General features: G+C 34.1%; 1 protein-coding gene across 1 annotated transcript; it reads right to left on the reverse strand.

The window, feature by feature from the left end:
* Window positions 1-7389: 7389 nt before the first annotated feature.
* Window positions 7390-9298, reverse strand: LOC120251885 (long-chain-fatty-acid--AMP ligase FadD26-like). Its single transcript, XM_039260534.1, has one exon. The coding sequence runs from the start codon at window positions 9288-9290 to the stop codon at window positions 7473-7475; it is 1818 nt and encodes a 605-aa protein (XP_039116468.1). The 5' UTR covers window positions 9291-9298; the 3' UTR covers window positions 7390-7472.
* Between the last annotated feature and the right edge of the window lie 4826 nt (window positions 9299-14124).

A 14124-nucleotide genomic window follows, 5' to 3' on the forward strand; every position in this document is an offset into this window, starting at 1 on the left:
CTTCTATCATCTAATGATCCTGCATAATCTACGTCAGTGTAGGCTTCAAGAGTCATGCATTCTCCTTTTTTGAACAAAATACCTTTCCTAGGGCTGCCCTTCAAGTATTGCAGAATTCTGTGAACTGCCTTGAGATGCATTTCTTTAGGATTGTGCATGAATATGCTCACAACACTTACAGCAAATGCAATATCTGACCTCGTATGCGTCAAACAAATCAGTCTGCCAACAAATCTCTGATAGGAACTCTTATCAATTGTTGCATCTTCAAGTGCTATACATAGTCCATGGTTGAAATCAATAGGTGTATCCACAGGTTTACAACCTAGCTTCCCTGTCTCTTTCAACAAGTCAAGTACATACTTCTGTTGTGAAACGAAAACTCCTTGTTTTGAGTGAGCCACTTCAATACCAAGGAAGTATTTCAATCTCCCAAGCTCCTTGATATCAAATTCCTTCAAAAGTCATTGCTTTAAGTTTTGCATTTCTTTAGTATCATTGCCTGTAAGTATCATGTTATCTACATACACCAATAATGCAGTCACTTTCCCTGAATCAGAGTGTCTCACAAATAAGGTATGGTCTCCTTGGCTTTGCTTGTATTCTAAGGCAATCATAACCTTGGTGAGTCTTCCAAACCAGGCTCTAGGTGATTGCTTGAGCCCATAGAGCACCTTTTTCAGATTACATACCATACCTTTTTTAGATTTAAATTTGGGAGGAACTTCCATGTATATCTCTTGTTCCAAATCTCCATGCAAAAAATTATTTTTAACATCAAACTGGGTTTAAATATCAAACTAGTCCCTTTATTTTGTATTTTCCGCCCTTTTAGTCCCTCTTATATAAAAACCGCCCTTTTTGGTCCTCGTATTTGCACATTTTCGCCCTTAAGTTGTAAAATATGCCCTTTGGGTCCTCGTATTTACACATTTTCATCTTTTTTAGTCCCTCTAATTCATCAGCTGGAGGGACCAAAAGAGCTGATCCGTCAATTAGAGGGACCAAAAAAACAAAAATGTGAAAATACGAGGACTAAAAAGATAGATTTTATATTAGAGGGACTAAAAGGGCGAAAAACGCAAAATAGAGGGACCATTTTGATATTTTGACCCATCAAAGTGCTATAGATCCCATCCAAAATTTGCAGCCAATGACAACAGAACTCACACCGTGCTCATCTTTGCAACTGGTGCAAACGTCTCAAGATAATCGATGCCATAGGTTTGAGTATACCCTTTGGCAACCAACCTCGCCTTGTATCTTTCAATTGAACCATCAGACTTGTACTTTACAATAAACACCCATTTACAACCAACTAGTTTGACCCTTTTCGGCAACTTAAACAACTCCCATATGTATTAGTCTTCACAAGTGCCTCCATCTCCACTTTCATAGCATTCTCCCATTTCTTGTTTCTTAGTGCCTCAGATATATTTCTTGGAATGGTTATGGTATGGAGATTACTTAGGAAGGCTCTATGACTTTGGGAAAAGTTTTGGTACATCAGAAATAGATTCATTGGATGTTTGGTACAAGCTCTAGTTCCTTTCCTGAGTGCAATAGGTAGGTCTGCATCATTTAGTTTTTCATGCTCATCTAGGAGTTGGCTAGGTTCGGCTAATGGCGGCTGACTTTCTGAGTTTATGATATCAGTTTCAGGAACCTAAACAGTAGCATGAATAGGAGATTGTAGCTATACAGATTGAGGAATACGAACTTTCTTCCTAAAATAATGCTTCAGTGGATGAGTATTGTCTTGGATTCTCGTATCTGATTCTGATGTATTAACAAAAGGTACAAGTGGAGTTAACAGATGCTGAAATTGGAACAGACTCAGATGAGATAGATGGAATAGACACGGGCTCAGAAGAAATGGGCTAAATTTCTGATTTAGTTGGAAATTCAAGAAGAAACAAGTCCTTCGCTTTATCTTTGATTAAATTCTCCCCCGGAGGATAGGTATGTTGAAAGAATGACTCATTTTTCACGAATGTAACATCGGCAGTAACAAAAATTTTTTTTGTGAATGGATGGAAACACTTATATCCCTTTTGGGTAGACAAATAACCGATAAAGACACAACGAAGAGCACGTGGATCAAGTTTCCTCCTATATTTAAGAGTGGCCATGAACAAAGATAACGCTACCAAAAATTAGGGGAGTGAGGTTATTAGAAGCAGAGAAGTTAGGGAAAAAACTTTTAAGAATCTCAATGGGACTTTTGAAATTAAGAACCCTTGTGGGAAGTCTATTGATCAAATGAGCAGCAGTTAGAACAGCTTCCCCCAATATTGTTTAGGAATGTGTTTGTGAAACAATAGGGCTCTAGTAATCTCCAAAAGATGGCTATTTTTTCTTTCGGCTACCCCATTTTGTTGTGGTGTATTGACACAATAAAACTCGTGTATGATTCCCACTTTTTGGAAAAATGGAGAAAGGATTTGATTGAAGTAATCTTTGGCATTGTCTAAACGAAATCGTTTGATTTGTACATCAAATTGTGTCTTGATCATGGTATAAAAATTCGGAAAAACATTACCAACATCAGATTTATTTTTTATCAAGTAGATCCACGTTACTCGAGTATAATCATCAATGAATGAAACAAACCAGTTAGCACCAGAAATGTTTGGAACAGTTGAGGGACCCCAAATATTTCTGTGAATAAGAGAGAAAGGATAGAGAGCTCTTGTATCACTTATTGGAAATGAGACACGTTTGTGTTTGGCAAGTTCACAATCATTGCAATGGAAAGACTCTATATTGGACCCTTGGAACAATGAAGGAAACATTAACTTAAGAACACTAAAGGAAGGATGACCTAAACGACGATGATAAAGCCAAATTTTATTGTTGTTTGACATGACCGACTCTGAGAGAAATGTAGTAGATAGGGAATCTTTGACTTTAGCTCTTACACTTTGATTTTCCAGATAGTAAAGAACATCCCTCTCACTTGCATGTCCAATCTTCCTCTTCGTGCCCTGTTCCTGAAAGACACAATGTGATGGAAAGAACGTTACACTTCAATTGGAGTCGTTGGTGAGTTTTTTTAATAGAAACCGAATTTACAGACAATCTCAGAACATGAAGAACATTTTTAAGGGTGAGGAAATTATTGATATAAATGTCTCCTTGTCTTGCTATGGTGGTAACTGATCCATCAGCAATAGTTATCTTTCGGTGGCTAGAGCATGGTATATAGGATGTGAAAAATTTAGAGATGTAAGTCATGTGGTCAGTGGCTCCAGAGTAGATCACCCAAGTAATTTTTTCTGAGACACTAAAAGAACAAGAAGAGGAAGAAATACATGAAAACTCCAATGAACAAGTACCTGCCGTGGAAGGTTTCTCAAGTGCCTCCAACAGACTTCTCAATTTGTCAATTCCTTCCTTGTGAAATCCTTGTGTTGGATCATGTGAACCTGAACCTCCTTCATCATGTGGTTGAATGCTCGCAACATGTGTTTATCCTCTGTCATTGTTGGTCCAGTTGGGTCTCCCGTGAAGCTTCCAGCAACGATCTTTGGTATGGCAATGTTTTTTGCAGTATGTGCAAAACAGTAAATCCCTATTGAAAGACTTGGGTTGATGGGCTGGAACAAAAGGTGAAATAGGGTTGGTTTCTTTTCCTTCAGTAGCTTTCACAACTTTGGACACCATGGCAGATCCGTCTCCTCCATTAGTTTTCATCATAACATTTCTTCTACCTTCCTCAGCACGGATGATCAAAATTGTTTCATTTAATGAGGGCAAGTCTAGTTTCCCAAAAATCTATACTCTGCATTGAGACCAGCAAGGAAATCATAGATACATTCCTTCTCAATAAATCGCTTTAAAATCGTTGCATCTTCACTACAGCGCATCCGAATTCATTGATAGTGGTCTATCTCCTGCCACAGGCCTTGCAAAAAACTCAAATATTCTGTGACGGTTCTTGCTCCTTGTTTGGCAGCTTGAATCTTTGTCTTAACTTCTTAGATTTGGGCAGCATCATTAACCTTGGAATATGTTTGTCGGATAGCATCCCAAATTTCTTAAGTGGATCCGAGAAACATGCATGTATCGCTGATCTCTGGTAGTATTGAATTCCATAACCAAGAGATTACCATTGAATATTGTTCATCCCATGCAGAAAACTTCGGATCATTCTTTGAAGGACTTGTGCCTATTAAATGGCTTAATTTCCCTCGACCCTTCAAGAAAGTCCGAACAAGCTGAGACCATTTCAAATAATTCTTTCCGTTCAATCGATAAGCTGCCTGAATACTTTGCAAGTCTCTGGACTGGACAGCGAATACACTCTCTGTTATAGGAGCATCAGATGTTATTGTGGTTTCCATGGATTCAGACATGATTAAGAGAAAATCAAAAAGATTGACCAGAAAGAAGAGAGAATGGACAAGTGGAACGGAAGAAAGGAATTCGGCCAGACAAGAAAAGAATGAACTTGAGAAAAAAACTCTCAAGAAGAAACCTAAATCTTTGATACCATGAGGAAAAAGAATGAGAGAAAGGCTCAATTTGATTCATGCAAAATTAGATTACAATAGGTTAAAATAGGAGGTTTATATACACATATGACAGCCTAAGAATCGGCAACAAAATCTCCTACAAATCTGGAAATAGACTGTTTGAATTCACAGCTAATCAAATAGTCAAAATAGGAAAATATTCTACAATAAAGCTTTCCCAAAATAGTCCACATAATTTGACAAAATTTATATAGAAAAAGCCTTTGATACTATTGAATGGAATGCTATTCTTGCTACCATGCATAAAATGATGTCTCCTCAGCGTTGGATTGGTAGGATCAAGGCCTGCATTTCTTTTGCTTCTTTCTCCTTCCTTGTTAATGGCTAGCAAACTTGTTGGATTATTAGTTTTAGAAGGGTTAGACAAAATGATCCCCTCTCCCCTTTGCTATTTCTTCTTGTCTCTTCTAAGATTTAAAATAAAACTAGAATTAACTTCAATTGGAGAAAAAAAACTTACAAAGTTATGGCTGATTCAGTATAGATGCGTCCTTAAATTCAAGGGCAGCTTCTATAATGAGAATTGAGACACAAAACCTAGATTGCTAACCTATCATGCATATTGAATTTCAAAATTTGCAATGCATCAAAAAGATAGATTTTGAACTTAGCTTTCAAATAGAACAAGAATCAACTAAATTGGAAAAAAGAATTAGAATGCCACGGTGTTTTGGTATAGTCGTGGCCGTAAACCCAATGACAGCTTCCACAGTGGGACTTGAGGCACCAAACCTAGATTGCTTTCAGTGATTTTTAACAAGGCCTAAGCTCTGAATTTAATCCCTGGTTTCAATAGTTGTCTCCCTAGAAACTTTAATCACCTGACCTTTGCTGATGACTTTATTCTCATTTCCAAAGCTACTAGGAAGACTACTCGAAACTGTCTCTTATGCCTAAACCTTTATAGGGATATTATGGACCAAAACCCCAACCTCGACAAATTTGAAATTTTCTTTCCCTCTTGGATCAACAAAAGAATCTCTGCTTCTATCTCTAAGATTCCGGGCATCAAAATTGGCCAATTCCCCTTTACCCATCTTGGTGTGCATATTTCCCCTAGAAAACTTCTTGTCAGCCAGCTTAATTTCTTAACCAATCTAGTCCAAACTTCCATCAACTCTTGGAATCATTCTTCGATCTCTACTGCTAGCTGGGTAATCCTCCTTAATAGCTCCATCTTTTCCATCCCAAATTACTACCTCTTTGTGATAAACTTGCCTTACACAATTTTAGACAACATCTCTAACATGGCTCAAAATTTTCTTTAGAGTAGGATTGGCAATAGAAGTGTCTTCCATACTATAGGCAGGTCAAATACTACACTCAATAAGCCTGAGGGGGGGTTTAGGAGTGAGGAATCTCAAATTGATTAAGCATTCCTTAATGGCTAAAAACATATTTTCCATCTTAAACTCTGAAAACAAGCTTTGGATCGATATTTTCAATATCAAGTATAGGGGTTTGACTGTTTGGAATATAAATCCTAAAATTCCTTCTCTGCTTCTTATAAAACTATTTACAATTCTGTGGATCGGATTTCCTTTAAACAAACTTTAAAATCAGTTCTTGTAAATTTCTTAATACAAATCTTTGGAATGACCCCTTTATCATGGGCCTTCCTATTTCGAAAAAACCTATTTTTTTAAACATGACTATTGATTTGAGAGCCTAGTTTTCTCTGATCTTATTGATGGTAATAGATTATGTCATATTTCTTTGGAAAATATTTGTGGCAATAATCTAGATTGGGAGTGGATTCAAAAAATCAAGATTGATTTAAATAACAACAATTACTAGATTTGGGGTTCCCATTCTTTCAAAACCTCTATTGCTTCCGTTGTCTATGATCACATTAATCATCCTTACAACAGTGAGGAAATCTGGAATAGTTGGCATATTAAGTCTGGTATTGTTGTAAAATCCAACATTACTGGAGAAATCTTTTCAGCAGGTTGGGTCTTGCTAATAATACGGTTGGTAACCTTAGTGATGGATCCTGACTCAGTACTAAATTCAAGACTTGGATTGAAAAAACTTTGCCAAAGCTTTAATCGCTACAATAGCTTGGCTTATTTGGAAGGAGAGATGCAATATTGTTTTCAATTCGGGGAGGCCTAAACTGGATTCCATTCTCTCAAGGACTTGGTGTTTATGCGAGGACTACTTCAAATCCATTGGAAAACATTACAAGGAGTGCCTTTACAACCTTTAAATAACATCTGCCTTTACACTGATGCCTCTTGGAAGCCTTCTCCTAATGACTCTGGCATAGGATTCCTGCTATCACTAATGCAGGCTTAATTCTTGCTACAGGATCCAAAGGAATTAAAATTGACACTCCAATTTCAGTTGAAGTGGCAGCAATAAACCAAGTAATGGAGATTTGTAGAGACAAAGGATGGAAGCTGGACAAAATTTGCAGTGATTGTCCTGGGGTTCTCCAGATTGTGAAGAAATTACTTGCATAGCTTGGAGATTCAGCCCGGAGATTCAAAAGTTGAAGCTAAACCTGGTAGTCCACCCAAGTGTTTGCTTAGAAACTATCGATCGTAATTCCAATATCATCTCTGATAATCTTGCAGCTCGTGGAAGACAAAACCCGCAGCTCTCTCTATATTTCAAGGGAATAGATCACCCTCATTGGGTTGAGAAAAGCTGTGCGCAGATGACGCTCTCTTTTTAATGCTCTTTATTTCATTCTCTTTTGTTTTTCTTAGCTTTTAATTAACTCCTCTATCTACCTCAAAATAAATAAATAAATAAATATATATATATATATATATATATATATATATATATATATATATATATATATATATCTTTTGAAAACAGTCTTCTCTTTTTTATAATGCCTTTCAAACATGGTTCGAATCACATAGCATAAATATCAAACACTAAAACTAAGCACATAATTCCTTAATCACACAAACACTCTTAAAGAAATGATAGCAAAGACACCCTCTTTCCCTCTCCCTCCTTCATCTCATCCTCCCCCAAATACTCTTCCGTATAAACCACCCTCAATCTCCCTCTCATCATCTCATCTTTCACCATCCACCTTCTCACTTTCCCTGAAGTAGTCTTTGCAACACTCCCACTCCTCACCAAAGCCACAACCCCAACTTCCACTCCTTCTTCTTCCCATATATCTCCCTTTATCCTTCTACATATGTTTCTCAACTCATCACCATTTCCATTCTTTTGAGCCAACTCAGCCACCACCATGATCACCACACCACTCTTCCTTGGAATCTCCACACCAAAAGCAACAATACATCCACCTCTCAACCACTTTGCATTGCTCTTATAAGCTATAGTTTCCAGATAATGTGGGTGTATCCATCTTTGATCAACCTTAATAACATCAGTCACTCTACCCATTATATAAACATACCTATTTTCACCTTTTATAACTCCCCTATCACCTGTTCTCAGGTAACATTTGCTTATCCTTCCTTCAATCCTTGCATGGAACACCTCCCTAGTCATGCATGGATGCCCATGATAACCTACTGCATTGCTTGCTGATGAAACCCATATCTCTCCTTCAACCCCATCCTCCACAAGCTCTCTTGTTTCCTCATCGACGACGATGATATCAATATCAGCTGTTTCATTTGATGAGAATGATCCTAGTTTCGCTGAAGGTAGTAATTTCTTGTATGATTGCATGTTAGGGAAGTGATTATCTTGATCTGCATGGGAATCCCACGACGTGGAGACAAAGGTGCAGTTCTCTGCAAGGCCATAAGATGGAGAGATTGAAGATGGCTTCAAACCAACTTTGGAGAACTCATTGATGAAGTCTTCAACTAGAGATTTATATATAGGTTCATTGATGAGAATCAAGTTACGTAAACTAGAGAGTTTGAGTTCAAGCTTGAACTTTCCATGGTTTATATTCCCTCTCTTTGCAACAAGAGGCAGTGCAAAGGAAGGGACTGGAGTGCATGTTGCCTTAAACTCAGTTATGAGTTCAAGCCAAAGCCGGGGCCGGTTCAAGAAGTTGGCCGGAGAGGTGAGCACACATGTAGCTCCAGTGATGACGGTGAGCAAGAGGAACATGAGACCACAGTCATGGTATTGTGGCAACCATGAAACGATGACACTGCTTGGTTGAAGATCATAAGCTCTTCTTGCTGTTCGGACGTTATGTGCGGCTGCTCCGGCTGTCACTAAGACCGGTTTTGGTACTCCGGTGGCACCCGAAGTGTACTGGATTAAGTACACATCTTCTTCTCCACATCCATCATGGTCTGAAAAACTTATATTGTTCTCTAATTCATCAGAAGAGAACCATTGGAGGTTCTCAAATTGAGGGTATGATGACAAGGAGGAGATGAAACTAGGGTTGGCTATGGCAGCAACTGGTTTGGTTTGAGAGAGTGCATGGAAAAGATGGAAATGGGAAGGCCCCGGCTTTGCCGACATGTTTGGAGGTATGATCGGCACGGCGATGAGACCGGCACGTTGGCATGCAAAGAGGATAGTGATTAATTGGATGCTAGGTTTGCAGAGGATGAGGATGGTGTCACCTTTGTGAAGAGTTTGAAGGAGATGAGATGAAATGGCTTGGACTGAAGAGTTGAGCTCAGAGTAAGAGATTGATGAGCTTGTTAAGGACTCATTGGTGTCCTCAACCCAAACGAAGGCTGATTTAGACTTGAAAGATGGTTGGTTTGCCCATATTGGAAGGTAGAGGTGCACTACTGGTTGGTCTGGAAAACAAGGGTCATAGTTCTCACAAGCCATCTTCTTAGTTTTCTATGTTTACATGTGTGTATAAATCTATATCTACATCTATCTATATATATAGAGAGAGAGACATGTAGGATAATAGGGACGGCTAAGTATTAGCATTGAAGAAGAGAGGAATAATACTGAAGTAAAGAAAAGAATATGCTCTAGTTTCTAGATATATAGTAATTTGTGACAAGGTGCATGAAGATGGCTCAATCAGTCCTAAGTCATGGAATGCATGGTAGTGTTTGGATTAATGTTAGTTTTACGGTTGTTTTTGGAGGAACTACTGGAACTATATATATGAGACATGCAAGTAGAGAACTAGCCACGTAAACAACGAGAGGTTGCATGTTTCTTTTTGTTTGGTGTTATATCTTTTATGCGAATTAAAGGAAAGAATATACATAGAACATTCCTTAGTAACATGAGGTTTATAACGTTGGAATTATCAATTTTTTCGTCGCATATATATTTCCTTCAAACCAAAATGCATGATATTTATTTATTATTATGATGGATATATAGATAACCATGCCCTCCATCAAACAAATTAAGGTCAACATACACTAAATGTCAATGATGAATCAAACGCCAAATCATTTATGAATTAAATAATACCAAATATTAATGTTGCCAAACACTAAAAAAATACACAATGATTTCTCCCGGATGATTAGCAATTTAATTAGTTCCTAATTGGTTGTGTACCATTGGATTGATTATCTAGTGCTTAATGATCTAACCCCCCATTATCCAAAACTCGATCATTCAACTATAATTAACAACACAATCATTACATCCAAAAAGGTTTTTTTTTTTTTTTTTCTAAATTTTATAACTTGAAATATACTGAATTACTTTAACTTCTTTAAAATCAATGTCAAGAAGCAACAACTTTTTAGTTTATCAAAATTTCACAGAGGTCTAGTGCAATATTGGAATGTTTGCGTTGTGGATAAGTCTTTATTAATGAGAATCACCAAATGGTGGAATTTATGAATATTAAGGAAAACATTAGCATTATATATCTACAATAAAATTATGAAATATAAAAATTGAAAAATCTATATTATATATGTAAGACATGAAAAAAGATACAATAAATAATATTGTTAAACTAAAAATTTGGGGTTCTAATTTGAATGCTCGCATTTTAATATTTATTTATATATCTCATAGATTTTAAAAACTTTGATTCATTGGTTTTTATCAACAAAATATAAAAATTAAAAAGACAATCATATATTTTAAATCAAAATAAAAATTTTAAATTTAACTTAATATGCTATTTTAAAAACATAGGCAATTATGTTTCATTTTTAAGACATTTTGAGCTGTTCTTATAATTTTAATTTTTCAATAATTGTAGTCATTTATTTGAATAAGGAATAATAAAAGCTTTTATTTTATGTTTTCGAAATATACATGCCAAATAATTAATTAGTGATAATTTTGATTACATATGGAAACAAAAATATAAATATAAATATAAAACAATCTTTGATGAATAAATAAACTACTACATTAATAGAAGAACTTAATTTTGGTAATTTTTTTTTAATGATACTTATAAACCTACCGATGCTAACATGAGAATTAAACATCAACATTTTTTATATTTTTCTCAATTTCACTTAAGCCAAATACTTCATATTGTTCTTGAGCATTTATCTAGTAATAGAGCAATTAAGGAACAATTTAATTTCATTTAATTACCTCATTGCTATTAATTTAGACGTGTCTTATTCTTTGGTTTACATTACCTGGTTTGGGTTATACCCACCACCAATTGGGCCTAATGTATGCGGGCCAGCATTATATTTATCTCAATCATAATAATAATAATAATAATAATAATAATAATAATAATAATAATAATAATAATAATAATAATACAACACAAAGGAAGACGAAAAATAAAAATTTATAACAACAAGAGAGATTTCAAAGAAAAAGTTTTTTATGATTAATGAAAATTCTTGTATTTAAAAAAAAATTTAAATTCGAGATTGATTACATTTTATTGGAGAAATTTAATAATAAATTGAAATGTTGCTTTTATTCTCGAGTTCTTTTATATTTTATTTTCAATAACCAAGAAATTATTTTTTATTTCTAGTTTCCCAAATAAATCTTAGTATTCATTTTTATATATCTTTACTTAAAAAAAATTATGTTTATTTTTTAAAATTTTTATTGATTGATTCCTTAATTAATTCTTCTGGTTATCCAATCCCATCACTCAAAATATATGTCTATGAGACTGTGACCCAACCTTATATAACAACTCTCCATCATAGATCCTTGCATGCTTCAAGGTATGGCTACCCTTTTAAATACCCTAACTACATGCTAAACCTATCTATACATAAATAAAATAAATAAATAAATAATTATATATGTGCTACCACCTTTCCATTATTAGCAACCTACATTGCTATATATATATATATATATATATATATATATATATATGTATTACATTATAAATGTCTAACTACCTAGGCTCTCTATGCACTAAGTACTCCATAGTTTATAAATTCATCTAATCAACATCTCTTGCTTCCCTTTTAATGGTCCTTATAAGAGTTTGCCAAGTCATCTTCATAATCACTTCAATAACTGTACTTGGTTCCAAAAAGTCATAACTAGCTTTCTTTTTTTTTCTTTCTTTCTTTGCTTCTAGTGTTGAAGAAGAAAGGATCATTAATTATTATTGGAATTAATTAAGAATGAGATAGGGATAATTAAGTAGGGTGTTACTTAACTTTAAGAAGAAATATATGGCCTTGAGTTTAAGATAAAGTAGAACTTTTTTCAATGATTTAACTCCCATGCATGCTTGGTCACCAACTTGCCAAACAGATGGCCGACATTCAAAGTTTTCCACTTCACTGTGTGTGCTTTGGCTCCATGGACCATTCTTGCAGCTTTTTTAGACTAATCTTTTTCTTTTTCTTAATTATTTTTTTATTTTTTTATTTTTAAGGGTTAAAGCCACTTTTGGACTCTTAAATTTTGGTTATGGTTCATTTGGTGCTTTAACTATTTATAATTTTGTTCATTTAATTCCTTTGTATTTATAAACTCACGTAACTGTGTTGTTATTATTATTTTTTTAAGAAGAAGAGAAGTGTTTGCATAGTTCAAAGAAAGATGCGTAGAGCTATTGTCTCATGTGCAATGTTTTTAAAACTGGGCCGGTTAATCGGACCGGATAGCGAACTGGTCTTATATTTTAGTCACGGGTCAGTCGGTCTGACCGGATGACCCATTCTGGTCAGAACAGATGATGTCATAAATAATATATATATATATATATATAATAATAATAATAAATTTTATCATATTTTTAATCATAATTATCTTAAATATTTATTTTAATATCATTATGATTTTATTAAAATTGTTGAAGATTCAAATAATTAATCTAAATAAAGCTCAACAAATACAACACCCTAAACTTTTTATTTCTTAATCTATTAATCATAAATGAATGATGATCACTACATAAGTTAAACCACTAATTAAATTACGAATTATGTGAGGATGAGACAAGGCATGAACAAAAAAAATTCAAAACAAAGCTAGAACTTAGTATGCTTAATTTAATTCTCATTTTTTATCATCAACACCATTAAAATAAAAATATGAAATAAAATAAGTCTTAAATGATCTATACCTCTTAAACAATTTACAAGTTTCTTCTTTTGTTTATTTTTTCATACCTCCAAACTCCAAAGTTCTAAGAATCCAAACAATATTTTCGACAAATCAAGACTCAAAGAGCATTATGAAATCAAGAAAAAAAAAAATACAATTCATGCCCTAAGTCCTTTCTTACAAAAAAAAACAAACAAACAAACAAACAAACAAACAAAAAAACAAAAACAAAATAAAAAAAATTGAAAACCGGGTTCCATCCAGTTTTGGTCCGACCGGCTGGTTCGCCGGATTTGGCCGGGTTTGACCGGTTCAAAATTTGGTCAACAATTATTCTAAAACCGGACTGGGCTATGGGCTGGTTCCCAGTTTTTCATGTCCAACTGGTCGATCTGGTTCGGTTTTAAAAACATTGCTCATGTGGGCTCACTTTTGACTTAATGGGATGAGTTCAAACTATGAGATTTATTATTTATTTATTTATTTATTTATTTATTTATTATTTTTTATTTTTATTTTTTTTACTTTGAATTCGTCATCTTTCTTCTTTCCCAAGATATCCTAAAATGATGCCACTAACTATGTAAACTGGATGACTTTGATCACATCGCTTGACACTTGTGTTATAGATTTGATCACAAGTATGGTGTAGGTGTTGGATAATATGGGGAAAAAAAAAGAGTTACATGGTTTAAATATTAAAAATCAAATAATTTAAACAAGTTTAGATTTTAAAAATAATATTTTTATAAATCAACAACCAAAATGAATAATTGACAAAAACTGTAAATACTGGATTCAACTCTAGTTTAAAAAGTATCAATATTGGTTAACATATTAAGTAAAAATATTTTTTGTATTTTTTTGTTTGTCTGTTTGAAATTTTTAATTTGATTTCTTATTGATTTATAAAATGGGGTTTAAGAAAGAATGGATGATATGTGTGTCAGTGTTGGCAAGGTAACCTAGCAAATATCTCAATGAAAAGTATTATGAGTAAAGTATATATAACAAATATATAAACATTAAAAACATCAAATTTAATACTTTTTAAAAAATATTGACCCTTTTTTTCTTAAAAAATAGGTTAAAAAGTAAAACAAATTAAAAAAAAAAAAGTTATATGATGGCTTCAAAATTATTTTGATAAAAAAATAATTAAGGTGTTATATATATATAT

The sequence above is a fragment of the Dioscorea cayenensis genome, chromosome 20 (assembly GCF_009730915.1).
Source record: "Dioscorea cayenensis subsp. rotundata cultivar TDr96_F1 chromosome 20, TDr96_F1_v2_PseudoChromosome.rev07_lg8_w22 25.fasta, whole genome shotgun sequence".
NCBI classification, from domain to species: domain Eukaryota; kingdom Viridiplantae; phylum Streptophyta; class Magnoliopsida; order Dioscoreales; family Dioscoreaceae; genus Dioscorea; species Dioscorea cayenensis.

Bases quoted from the DNA above. Each gene is read 5' to 3' on its own strand.
- LOC120251885 (XM_039260534.1), bottom strand. From the start codon at position 9,290: ATGGCTTGTGAGAACTATGACCCTTGTTTTCCAGACCAACCAGTAGTG.